The 14,162-nt window shown below is 48.0% G+C and overlaps 1 protein-coding gene across 1 annotated transcript in view; it reads left to right on the forward strand.

Moving 5' to 3' along the window:
• The first annotated feature begins 5,095 nt into the window (after positions 1–5,095).
• The window catches only part of CFAP299 (cilia and flagella associated protein 299), a 632,736-nt gene continuing 623,669 nt past the window's right edge, over positions 5,096–14,162 (forward strand). Inside the window, exon 1 of the mRNA XM_040325089.1 lies at positions 5,096–5,260. Coding sequence (XP_040181023.1) covers positions 5,150–5,260 — 111 coding nt within the window. The 5' untranslated portion in view covers positions 5,096–5,149. The remainder of the gene's footprint in view (positions 5,261–14,162) is intronic.

Genomic DNA, 14,162 nt, shown 5'->3' on the forward strand with positions numbered 1-14,162 from the left:
CTCCTAACTTTTTTAGCTGGCTCCTAGATTCCAAGCAAATTTGTCAAACCCTGCTATAGAGTGAAAGGCATTGCCACTCTGGGTGGTAGATGAGTGGGTGTAGCTGAGCCTAAGAGGCATTGCCACCCTTGGTGGTACAAAAAAAGTGGTTACTGCCCCCACCTGTAACTGGTCACTGCAGCAAGGAGCATTGGAAAGGCAAACACATAAAAATAAAATACATTTCCACGCTCAACTTGCCGACCAGCCTGCGACCAACCGAATTGACCTGTTGAGCAGTATGTGTCAAAGACAGGGGTTCAGTTGCACATATTTACAAATACATGCATAAGCCACAGAGCCACGGCAAGGGGAGTGAGGGCAGATGAAACTTGGGGGGGGGGGGCAAGTTCCACTGGCCACACTCACCCCCTACCCAGGGTGGTAGCATCCCCTCTTGGTGGTAAATGGGTGCATGTAGATAGAGGCATGTGGTATTACCAGTACTCTGGGCGTGGGAGAGTGAGGGCAGATGAAACTTGGGGGGGAAGTTCCACTGGCAACACTCACCCCTTACCCAGGGTGGTAGCGTTCCCTCTTGGTGGTAGATAAATGGGTGTATTGGGTTGTGAGGCAGTTGGTCCAGAGGAAGTAAAAAAAAAAACAGCAAAGCATGATCCCAGTTGGGGAAAAAAATTCTTCCTGATCCCCTGAGAGGCCATCAAATATTTCCTGGATCTGCCCTGGGTGTGGGGGAGGGCGGGCAATTGGAGCCACACCCTCAGTGGTAGGTGAGTGGAGATGTGAGTGTCAGTGTGTGGAAAAAGGGGAAGGAGGTACAATCCCCCACACAGAGTTTCGGAGGGAGGAGCCATTGTCCCGACTACAGGCGTGTCACGGAGTGTATGTGTAATCTGCCGCCTCTGAGGAACCAGCAATCCCTGTTTGCATGAGGAACTACAACTCCCAGTATGCACTGTGTAAGTAATAGGGGCTGAGCTCCCAGCCTGGAATAAGATGCTGTGGGACTACATATCCCAACATGTTTTTTTCTATGGAGATATTACAGGTCCCAGTGATCTCTACATACCCCAGTCCCGCCACCCCACTCATCTCCCATTGCCCTTTACCCCTTCCCCGCAGACCCGACCAGCCCACCCTTATCCAGGGGGGGAAAGGACCCACCACCAGGGCCGCCATCAGGAATTATGGGGCCCCTTACACAGCTTCAGGCATGGTGGGCCCCTCTGGAGCAGAGAACCGGGGGGGGGGGGGGGGTGCTGCCGCCTGAAAAAAATAATATTTTTTTTTAAAAAGGGGGGTTGCCATCTGGGGTCCTGGGGACCTCTGGGCCATATATACTGTATATACAAGTTATTATTATTTTTATAAAAAGAAATATATATATATATTTTTTTTTTATTAACCTCTTGCCGACCGCGCTATAGCAAAAATACTGCTACAGCGTGGTCGAGTTACTGTGACAGGACGTCCCTGGGACGTCCTCGTGCACTTCCGCGTTTGCGCGTCCCCTGGGGCGCGCTCGCGGAAGTGTCCGTGCTCGCCGGGTCTAGAAGACCTGGCGCATCACGGATCACGGTAAATTGCCGCGAATCGCGGCTGTTTACCACGTGATCGCTCCGTCAAATGACGGAGCGATCACTTGTAAACAAACCGGCGTCATTTGATGACACCGGTTCCTCCCTCTCCTCTCTGTACCGTTCGGTACAGTGCGAGAGGAGAGGAGAGGAGGGGGGGGAGCGCGGGGTGTCAGCAGCTGCTGTGGGCTGGATCTGTGACAACTGCAGTCACAGATCCAGCCATCCCTCCCTGCGCAATACTCTGCAGTACCATCAATACTCTGCAATACCCCATACTCTGCCATCCCTCCCTGCGCAATACTCTGCAGTACCATCAATACTCTGCAATACCCCATACTCTGCCATCCCTCCCTGCGCAATACTCTGCAGTACCATCAATACTCTGCAATACCCCATACTCTGCCATCCCTCCCTGCGCAATACTCTGCAGTACCATTAATACTCTGCAATACCCCATACTCTGCCATCCCTCCCTGCGCAATACTCTGCAGTACCATCAATACTCTGCAATACCCCATACTCTGCCATCCCTCCCTGCGCAATACTCTGCAGTACCATCAATACTCTGCCATCCCTCCCTGCGCAATACTCTGCCATACCCCATACTCTGCCATCCCTCCCTGCGCAATACTCTGCCATACCCCATACTCTGCCATCCCTCCCTGCGCAATACTCTGCCATACCCCATACTCTGCCATCCCTCCCTGCGCAAGACTCTGCCATACCCCATACTCTGCCATCCCTCCCTGCGCAATACTCTGCCATACCCCATACTCTGCCATCCCTCCCTGCGCAATACTCTGCCATACCCCATACTCTGCCATACCCCATACTCTGCCATACCCCATACTCTGCCATACCCCATACTCTGCCATACCCCGTTACTCTGCCATACCCCGTTACTCTGCCATACCCCGTTACTCTGCAATACCCCGATACTCTGCAATACCCCGTTACTCTGCAATACCCCGATACTCTGCAATACCCCGATACTCTGCAATACCCCATACTCTGCAATACCCCGATACTCTGCAATACCCCAATACCCTGCGCAATACTCTGCAATACCCCAATACCCTGCGCGATACTCTGCAATACCCAAATACTCCGCAATACCCCAATACTCTGCAATACCCCAATACTCTGCAATACCCAAATACTCCGCAATACCCCAATACTCCGCATATATAATGTTTTGGGGTTCTATGTAATTTTCTAGCAAATAAATTGTGATTTTTCCATGTAGGAGAGAAATGTCAGAATTGGCCTGGGTGCTCCAGAACGCCTGATGGCGCTCCCTGCATGTTGGGCCTCTGTATGTGGCCACGCTGTGTAAAAGTTGCACACATGGGGTATCGCCATACTCGGGAGGAATAGCAGAATGTGTTTTGGGGTGTCATTCGTGGTATGCATATGCTGTGTGTGAGAAATAACCTGCGAATATGACAGAAACAAGTTATTTTTTTTTTTTTTACAGAATTTTCGGTCGTTTTTCTTTTATAGCGCAAAAAATAAAAAACCCAGAGGTGATCTAATACCACCAAAAGAAAGCTCTATTTGTGTGAAAAAAAGGACAAAAATTTCAAATGGGTACAATGTTGTATGACGGAGTAATTGTCATTCAAATTGTGAGAGCACCGAAAGCTGAAAATTGGTCTGGTCAGGAAGGGGGTTTAAGTGCCCAGTGGTCAAGAGGTTAAAGGGCCCTGGATGGAAACTCCCCTTTTTTTTTTATAAATGTTTATTTTTTTTATTAAAGGATCCAAAGGTTCCTTTTTTTTTATTATTATTAAAGGTCCCAGAGTTTCCATCAAGGGCCCTTTAAAAAAAAAATATATATATGTCATTCAGGACCTGGTCCTGAATGACAGCTGGAAGGTAAGCTGCACGAGTCACTGAGGTGTGGGCTGCACGCTTTTTGGATCTGTTTGGACTGCACATCTTTATCTATGCAGAGTGGAACTATTTTTATTCTCAACCATTTATTTTTTCACTGCTGTATCAGCTCTAGTGTGAAACTGTGGTCTTTTTTCTTTGTTTTGCACCAATCCAGGATTTTATGTTCATGTTGGAGTTTTGATTTTCACACATATGTTTTTTGCTTCTCACTGGAGACTTACACTGTGCTATATTATACAGTCCAGCTAGGACCGTACCTATTCAAATACCGTTTTTCAGGTTATCTTATTTGTGTCTGCATCACCTGTCACTCCCCAGGCCCTATTAGCCCGCTCACTCACCTTTCCCTATATTCACCTATCCGGCCAAGCCATATCACAGCGCAGACAATTATTACCTTTTACATACACCACTTTTTGTCTTCAAAGGACAGACTGCCCGTTTGTTTGCTGCAGTGCCCACTTCCATTTCACCCATCCTTTTCGCCCACTTCCTTCCCCCTCTCCCCCCTCCCATCATCCTACACAGCGCAGGAGTTTCACCTATTTATGGGGGGGTTATTGCAGAGTATGGGGGGTATTGCAGAGTATGGGGGGTTATTGCAGAGTATGGGGGGTTATTGCAGAGTATGGGGGGTATTGCAGTGTATGGGGGGTATTGCAGAGTACGAGGGGTATTGGTGTTATTGCAGAGTATTGCGCAGGGAGGGATGGCTGGATCTGTGACTGCATTTGTCACAGATCCAGCCACAGCAGCTGCTGCTGCTTCCGCTCCCCCCCCTCTCCTCTCACACTGTACCGATTGGTACAGAGAGGAGAGGGAGGAACCGGCGTCATCACATGACGCCGGTTTGTTTACAAGTGATCGCTCTGTCATTTGACGGAGCGATCACGTGGTAAACCGCCCCTATCAGCGGCGATTTACCGCGATCTGTGATGCGCCGGGCGTGCGAGTGAAGCATTCTGGGAGGACGTCCCAGGGACGTCCTCCCAGAATAACTCCACCGCGCTGTAGACGTCTTTTGTCTATGGCGGGTTGGTAAAGAGGTTAATAATAATAATAATAATAACCTCCGGACCCCTAAAAAATTACCACTGAGGAGGGAAGCAGGCTGGGGTATGTAGAGATTGCTGGGACCTGTAGTACATCTATAGAAAAAAAATCATGCTGGGATATGTAGTCCTGAAACATGTTATTCCAGGCTGGGAGCTGAAGTCCCATTACAGTACATTCTGGGAATTGTGGTTCCCCATGCTGACAGAGATTGCTAGGGGTTGTAGTCCCTCTGAGCCTGAGCAGAGGAGGTAGACTACGCCCGTCCCATGCGCTGATCACGCCCACTTTCACCTGAGCCGTTCTGTCGAGAAACACTGCCCATCATGTAAAAATCCGCCCCTCACCTACATGAACGTCCCTCGTCAGCGCGAGGCACAATCGAACTCAAAAATGTCTTCAGTTGACTATTGTGCGCAGGCGCCGTCTAGCCAACAGCCGATAGTGAACTCGCCATTTAAGTACGTCGCATGCGCAGTTCGTCCTGGGCAATATTCGATTGCGGATGTTTCACCGGCTGAGCTCTTATTGGCTGCCGAATACCTACGTCTCCGCCTCCATGACGCGTGCTCGGACCGCCCTCGGTTGCTAAGGACGCATTACAGTAGAATCCAGCAATGGAGGACGACGAGAGCGGTACTGCTATGGACGGGATCATCACCCAGTTCAACACCTATGAAGACTTTCTGGATTCACAGATCACATCGCTGGACCTCTTCTACCTGGAGGTAAACGGCTCCATCAGTGTGCTTTATAGGATCACTGATAGTATTGTGAAGAACACAGCTGGCTTGGTGGAAGAAATGTTTACCTTTATTATGTCATAAATATCTTTCTGAAAAAAGGATCTAACTTCACAGTGATTGTATTCCACTGATATATCAACTTGGTCTATTACAGTCTATGTTACAGCAAAACTTTCATTCAAATATATCCCTCAATAGGATATAAATCTGTGCTGTCTGCACAAAATGTCATTGTAAACCGAGATATTACTATGTAAAAGTAGTAGTGATATCGTCACTATCAGAGGCGTCACTATGGGGGGGACGACACATTGACATTGCTATGGGGGTGCAGACCACAGTAGCATCACACTATGGGGGTGCAGACCACAGTAGCGTCGCTTGGGGGGTGCAGACCGCATTGGCATCGCTGAGGAGGTGTGGACCGCATTGGCATCGCTATTGGGGTGCAGGGAGGTGCAGACCACAGTGGCGTTGCTATGGGGGTGTGGGGGGAGCGGAGCGCATTGGCATCGCTATGGGGATGCGGGGGGTGCAGACCGCATTGGCAGCACTATGGGGGTGCAGACCACAGTGCAGTTGCTTTGGGTATGCGGACCACAGTGGTGTTGCTACGGGGGTGTGGGAGGGGTGCTGTCCGCATTGGCATCACTATGGGGGTGCGGGGGGTGCAGACCACAGTAGTATCGATTGGGGGATGCAGACCACATTGGCATCGCTAGGGGGGTGCAGACCACAGTGGCGTCGCTTTGGGGGTGCGGAGTGGTGTTTCTATGGGAGTGTGGGGGATGCAGACCACATTGGCATCGCTATGGGGATGTGGGGGTGCAGACCACAGTGGCATCGATTTGGGGGTGTGTACCGCAGTGGTGTCGATATGGGGGTGTGAACCGCAGTGGCATCACTATTGGGGTGAGGGGGGTGCGGACCGCAGTGGTGTCACTATGAGGGTACAAACCACAGTGGCGTCGCTATGGAGGTGTGGACCGCGCACAGGTTCCACCCGCCAGAAGGGTGACACCATCAAGGTGCTGTCGAGCCGCCACCCCCCTGCCTATTAGTGAAGCAGTGACAGCAGGTTTTCCCCTCTCAGTCCAACCGGATTACACAACAGTGGCGCTGTGACAGGAGAGAGGCCAACTGCGGGCTGTCAGAGTGCTTCCCTTGCTTACTCCCTCTTTCTCCTGTCAGCAGTGGGGGAGAAGCGAGAGCAGCTCTCATCAGTGTCCTAGCTTGCTGCCTGCTCTGTTTCCCTCCCCATTGGCCATAGTGGAGGACCAATCTAAAGAAACTAGGAGAGCATCATGGGACATGTAGTCCTAGAAGATTGGCGGCCTCATTGTTGTCCACAGGGAGCAGTCCACAGCTCCCAATATGCACTGCTGGGGGGAGAGGAGGAGCGAGAGAGAGCCTGGGACCCGGGAAAAAGATGAGGGAGGGCTACAGGAAAAAGAAAGAGAGGACTGTGCTGGGTGCAAGCCAGAGAGAGAGCCATGCTGCTGTCCAGAACTACCAGATAGAGAGCCATGATGCCCAGCACCACCAGAGAGAGAGCCACACTGCCCAGCACAACCAAAAGGAGAGCCACGCTGCCCAGCACTACCAGAGAGATAGATACGCTGATGCCCAGAACCACCATATAGAGAGAGAGAGCCACGCTGCTGCCCATAATCACCAGAGACAGCCACGCTGCCTAGCACCTCCAAAAAGAGAGCCACGCTGCTGCCCAGAACCACCAGCTAGAGAGAGCGACACCACTGCCCAGACCCACCAAAAGGAGAGCCACGCTGCCCAGCACTACCAGAGAGATAGATACGCTGATGCCCAGAACCACCATATAGAGAGAGAGAGCCACGCTGCTGCCCATAATCACCAGAGACAGCCACGCTGCCTAGCACCTCCAAAAAGAGAGCTACGCTGCTGCCCAGCACCACTAAAATGAAGGCCCCACTGCCCAGTACCATCATAAAGAGAGCCCCACTGCCCAGCACCACGACAAAGAGAGCCACGCTGCCCAGCACCCCAATGGAGAGAGCCACGCTGCTACCCAGAACCACCAGTTAGAAAGCCACGCTACCCAGCACCACCTAAAAGAAAGCCACACTGCTTAGCACTACGAGAGAGTAAGCCACTCTGCCCAGCACCACCAAAGAGAGAGAGAGCCATGCTACCCAGCACCTCTATAGAGAGAGAGTCACGCTGCTGCCAAGAACCACTAGAGATAGAGCTATGCTGCTTCCCAGCACCGCCAGAGAGAGAACCACACAACCCAGCACCACAAGAGAGAGAGAGACACGTTGCTCAACACCACCACAGAGAGAGCTACACTGCTGCCCTGCACCGCCAGAGAGAAAAAGACTGAGCCACTGCCAGGGTACAGACGTGCTACACTGCTAACCAGAGTCGCCCTGAGCGAACGTCCAGCCAGAGGGATCATTGCTGCAGTTTCGCTGGGTCTGGTGAGAGGGCCTGTCGGCCATTATCCATTACTGCTCCTAGGGACTGAGCCATTAGGAACTGCCTAACCTGCTATCCTCTAGACCATTGATTCTCAACCTTTCTACTGCCGTGACCCCTTGATAAAATTTCCCAAGTTGAGGGGACCCCTAACAGTAAAATTATTTTCGTAGTGTGGGTTGTCAGTACCCAAGGCAAGTAATTTGTGCACCTAACCCATGGGCATTTAGCGCTCCCTGAGTCCCTTCCACTCGTACAGTATTAAAACCCCTTATGGTACATTTTAGGATGTACCGCTCTCTCTCTCTTTGTTCTCCTCTCTTTCCCTTTTATCTATCCTAATTTCTGTCCCCCCCCCCCATCCCTCTCTCTAGCCAGCTTTCTTGTTCTTTCTCTTATTCTTTCTCTCCATCTTTCTTTGTTCCTCCCCCTCTTTTCTTCTACCTTCCATGTATTCTCTATTTGTATTCCTTCTCTTACGCCTTGGTGGGGAGGGGGGGTTATGGGATGAGTGTCAGTGCTGGCGGGGAGTTGGGATAAGTGGCAGTGCTGGCGGGGAGTTGGTATGAATGGCAGTGCTGGCGGGGAGTTGGGATGAGTGGCAGTGCTGGCGGGGGGTGGAATCAGTGGCAGTGCTAAGGGGAGTTCTGATCAGTCAACTTAGGTGCTCTTGATCAAGGTCATCTGCTAATCTGAGAACTGTAGTGGGGACTTTTAATAGCAACTCTAATCACAGCCTGGTAGTGTTACTCACTGTAGCTCCAGCTATGTGGTGTCTCGCAGCAGTGACACCTATGCCAAAATCAGGAGATAGGGTCTCCTCCGGCTCCTCCCACTTCACATTCCTCACCAGTCAGCTGACCTCTAGTCTCTCCCCCCCACCCATGCCGTGAACTTATTGGGTGGCTGCGAAGAGGCAGAGTGGGTGGCCACGGGCTCCAGGAACAGCCCAGCTGGGTGAGCGGTGCAGGCTTCAAAAACAGCCCAGGATTCAGTGACCCCTAGCAAATTGTAATTCGACCCCCAGGGGGTCCCGACCCCAGGTTGAGAACCACTGCTCTAGACCTAATACTGCCTGCAGGCCTTATTGTTTTTTTCCTCTGGATCAATTGTGGGTATATAACTGCAATAGTTAATGGACCCTCTTGAGCCTGGGCTATTACTGCCAACATACGTCCGACTTGTTTACCTATCTTCAGTCGGGTCCCCAATAAAATCCTGCTCTGCCAGATTCACCATCTGCATTACTTCCTCCTCCCATTGTCTTGTTGAGCTCTTAATTTTAGAAACGTCTTGAATCGTTACTCCTCATAGATAGACCTTTATAGCGTCCCAGACCACAAAGGCCCCTTTCACAAGGGGTGGATCAGTAATGATCTGCCTCCGTATGCTCCGTATGCTCAGCGGGGATCGCTCCGTTGATCCCCGCTGAGCTGGCGGATGACAGGACGGTCCCCGCACACTGTATAGGGTTTTCTTCCGTCTGCAGAATCGGATCATTGCAGAGGCGGACGAGATCGGGTGTCAGCGTATATTCATCCGCTGACTCCCACAATCTCATAGGGACAAATGTATGTCCCTTTTTCATCCGCAAACGGATGGATGAAAAAGCAGACATACGGTCCGCAGGTGTGAAAGGGGCCTAACTGAGAAGCAGTGCCCTTGTTTTGTTTTTTTAAATCTAATATTGATGATTCCATTGGGTTCCCCTCCGGCATTAAAGACAACCATTGTGGGTTAACTTTCCATGGTGGAGGTGATAATTGCCCCCCATCTTCATAGTCAATACTAGAGGGGAGTGATCTGAGAGACCTCTAGGACTATACTGAATTGATTCTAGCCATGGGAGAAAGTTATAATTTCCCAGGGCCAGATCTATTCTTAATAATGACCCATAAGTGCTTGAATAGCAGGAGTATTCTCTTACCAATGGGTATTTAAGTCTTGATACATCCACCAAACCCATCTTCTGAACTTGTCTAGCAAACCTTGTTTTATTCCCTTTCCCTGTACCTTTTGAAGTGTTAAATCTGTCCTCCTCTTCATCTCCTACAAAAACACAATTGCTGGTTTCAAAAACTGCCTGTTTTTTCCCCATATCTCCAAGTCCTCTTACATTCCATGATATCATCCTAATTTTACTTCCCATCTCTTGCAATTGTCTAATGGCCTCACTAAGTTCATACATGCCCATTCAAGGACATCTTCCAAGAAACCTTGCAAAACAAAAAAACTCCCTCCAGAACTGATTCTGCATAACAAGTATTTACCCCCTTGGCTTTTTACCTATTTTATTACATTACAGCTTTAGTTCAATGTTTTTTAATCTGAATTATATGTGATGGATCAGAACACAATAGTCTAAGTCGGTGAAGTAAAATTAGAAAAATATACGCATAAAACTATTTTTCAGAAATAAAATACTGATAATTGGCATGTGCGTATGTATTCACCCCCTTTGTTATGAAGCCCATAAAAAGCTCTGGTGCAACCAATTAACTTCAGAAGTCACATAATCAGTGAAATTATGTCCACCTGTGTGCAATCTAAGTGTCACATGATCTGTCATTACATATACACACCCTTTTTGAAAGGCCCCAGAGGCTGCAACACCTAGGCAAGGGGCACCACTAACCAAACACCGCCATGAAGACCAAGGAACACTCAAAACAAGTAAGGGACAATGTTATTGAGAAGTACAAGTCAGACTTAGGTTATAAAAAAATATCCAAATCTTTGATGATCCTTAGGAACACCATCATATCTATCATAACCAAATGGAAAGAACATGGCACAACAGCAAAAAACCTGCCGAGATACGGCCACACACCAAAACTCAAGGACCGGACAAAGAGGGCATTAATCAGAGGCAGCACAGAGACCTAAGGTAACCTTGGAGGAGCTGCATAGTTCCACAGCAGAGACTGGAGTATCTGTACATAGGATGACAATAAGCCATACGCTCCAAAGAGTTGGGCTTTATGGCAGAGTGGCCAGAAGAAAGCCATTACTTTCAGCAAAAAACAAAATGGCACATTTTAAGTTTGCGAAAAGGCATGTGGGAGACTCCCAAAATGTATGGAGGAAGGTGCTCTGGTCTGATGACACTAAAATTGAACATTTTGGCCATCAAAGAAAACACTATGGCGCAAACCCAACACATCACATCACCCAAAGAACACCATCCCCACAGTGAAACATGGTGCTGGCAGCATCATGCTGTGGGGATTTTTCAGCAGTCGGGACTGGAAAACTGGTCAGAGTTGAGGGAAAGATGAATGGCGACAAATACAGGGATATTCATGAGCAAAACCTGTACCACTCTGTGTTTGATTTGATGCTGGGACGGAGGTTCACCTTCCAGCAGGACAATGACCCCAAACACACTGCTAAAGCAACACTTGAGTGGTTTAGGGGGAAGCATGTAAATGTGTTGGAATGGCCCAGGCAAAGTGCAGACCTCAATCCCGTAGAAAATCTGTGGTCAGACTTAAAGATTGCTTTTCACATACGCAAACCATCCAACTTGAAGGAGCTGGAGAAGTTTTGCAAGGAGGAATGGGCAAAAATCCAAGTGGTAAGATGTGGCAAGCTCATAGAGACCTATCCACTTGGAGCTGTTATAGCTGTAAAAGATGGCTCTACAAAGTATTGACTTTAGGGGGGTGAATAGTTATGCACATTGACTTTTTCTGTTATTTTCTCCTATTTGTTGTTTGTTTCACAATAAAAATAAAGAAAAACATTTTCAAATGTCATGTTCATGTCCTGTTAATTAAATTATGCAAATCCTCAAACAATCCATGTTAATTCCAGGTTGTGAGGCAACAAAACACGAAAAATGCCAAGGGGGGGGGGGGGGGGAATACAAGGCACAGTATGACCAGTTGGGAGAGAGAAAGGGGAACTTGTACATGGGAACACCCAGACTTGTTGAAAACTCTCCCCCAACCTTTTAGAAACTCCAACCTTCATTTCTATATACATATACAGGGGACCCTCCTAGTGACTAACTTAACAATTTTGGCTGCTACGCCGGTACCTTATAGAGAATCTAACCACCATATCCACAGTATTTCACAAAGGGGGGGGGGGGTCAGCCCGTCAGTGCTTAGACCATATACCGCACACTGCATCAAATTGGTCTGCATGACTGTCGTTCCAGAAGGAAGCCTCTTCTAAAGATGATGCACAAGTCTGCAAACAGTTTGCTAAAGACATGCAGACTAAGGACATGGATTACTGGAACCATGTCCTGTGGTCTGATGAGACCAAGATAAACGTATTTGGTTCAGATGGTGTCAAGCAATGGTGTCAAGTGAGGAGTACAAAGACAGTCAAGCATGGTGGTTGGAGTGTCATGGTCTAGGGCTGCACGATCGCTGCTGGCACTGGGGAGATACAGTTCATTAAAGGGAATAATAAACGCTAAATTGTACTGTGACATACTGAAGCAGAGCATGATCTCCTCCCTTCGTAGACTGGGTCGCAGGACAGTATTCCTACATGATAAAAACCCCAAACACACCTCCAAGACGACCACTGCTATGCTAAAGAAGCTGAGGGTAAAGGCGATGGACTGGCCAACCATGTCTCCAGACCTAAACCCTATTAAGCATTTGTAGGGCATCCTCAAATGGAAGGCGGAGGAGCGCAAGGTCCCTAACATCCACCAGCTCCGTGATGTTGTCATTGAGGAGTGGAAGAAGACTCCAGTGGCAACCTGTGAAGCTCTGGTGAACTGCATGCCCATGAGGGTTAAGGCAGTGATGGAAAATAATGGTGGCCACACAAAATATTGACACTTTTGGCCCAATTCAGACATTTTCACTTAGGGGTGTACTCACTTTTGTTGCCATCAGTTTAGAAATGAATGGCTGTGTTGCGTTATTTTGAGGGGATAGCAAATTTACACTGTTATACAAGCTGTACACTCACTACTTTACATTGTAGCAAAGTATCATTTCTTCAGTGTTGTCTCATGAAAAGATATAATAAAATATTTTAAAATTTGAGGGGTGTACTCACTTTTGTGAGATACTGCATATTTAACCTGGAATAACTATCATCTTCCTGAAAAGAAAAATAAGGGGTTAGAAAATATAACATTACTATATATATATATATATATATATATATATATATATATATATATATATATATATATAATATACCTTTTCCCTATAAGCATGACCTTTCTTAAAGTGGATGTAAACCCACTCTTGTCCTTTCTAAACTACTACCATAGTGGTTATCTATAAGGATATACATGCCTCCTACATGTATCCTTTCCTGTCAAATGTCTCCCCTCTATCTGTTATGAGACCCGAAAAACAGAAGATTCTGTGGGTGGGTCTGTTGTCCGGAGCTTGGTGGGTGGAGTCATGTCAGTAGACTCCCCACCCACCTCTACACTCCCCTTGTTAACATGCATTTTTTCCTGTGTATGTCTTATACTGAACTTCTGCTATGATCACTAACATCCAGTCAAAACCCAGAAAAGTCACCACATGACTTCAGCATGCCCAATCATGCTGAGGTGTGGAGCAGCCAATCCTGGGAGAGCTGGAGAAGAAAGGAGGAGGAGATCTGAAGTACACAGAATGGCCCAGATTCACAAAGCACTTACGCCGACGTATAACAAGTTACGCCAACGTAAGTGCAAATGTGCGCCGTCGTATCTGTGCACCAGACCCACAAACAGATATGCGCCTATAAACAGGCTACACCCTGCCGACGTAGGTTGCTTACGCCGGCATAGGGTGGGCGTACATTTAGGCTGGGTGCATGGTGCTGCTCCCATTGATTACTCATTCAAACATGCAAATTAGGGAAATGCGGCGATTCCTTACGAGTCTGCAGCCCCAGTGCCGGGTTGGGCACCTTTTAATGTAAGCGGCCATTTGGCCTTTTTTGTTCTGTCATTTTATTAAATGGTTTGCACTATGGAAGTTTTGGCTTTTTCATTCCATGTTCCATCTCTGCAATGGCGGTCTTGAGCCAATACCCACATCTCCTGTTTATGGCAAAGTGTGCAGGCACGCTCCTAAGGCATAAGGGCATGAGATCTTTTTCTAATCAAAAAGATCCATTGAGTCTGGTAAGCACATTCCCCTTCTGTGCACTTTGGGTGTCTTATCCTTGCGTATGGTGAAGGAACAAGTTTGCAGTGTCTGGACAACAATCCTTTTACAGCAAGATTTTGTTTTTTGTTGGTGGATGGATTTTGGAAATTAATCACATTATTTGTTTTTTTTTTCAATTGGGCCAATTTTTTATCTTTTTTGCTTTGTATATTTTTCCTTAGAAAGTGTCAAACACTTTCTTTATGGACTTATATTATGTGTGCAATACTTGTAAAGATTTATTACCACTAATTGTATATCAATGGTTTATCCACTTGGGAGAATTTTATGATTGTATTTTT

Source organism: Rana temporaria, chromosome 1, assembly GCF_905171775.1.
Source record: "Rana temporaria chromosome 1, aRanTem1.1, whole genome shotgun sequence".
NCBI lineage: Eukaryota > Metazoa > Chordata > Amphibia > Anura > Ranidae > Rana > Rana temporaria.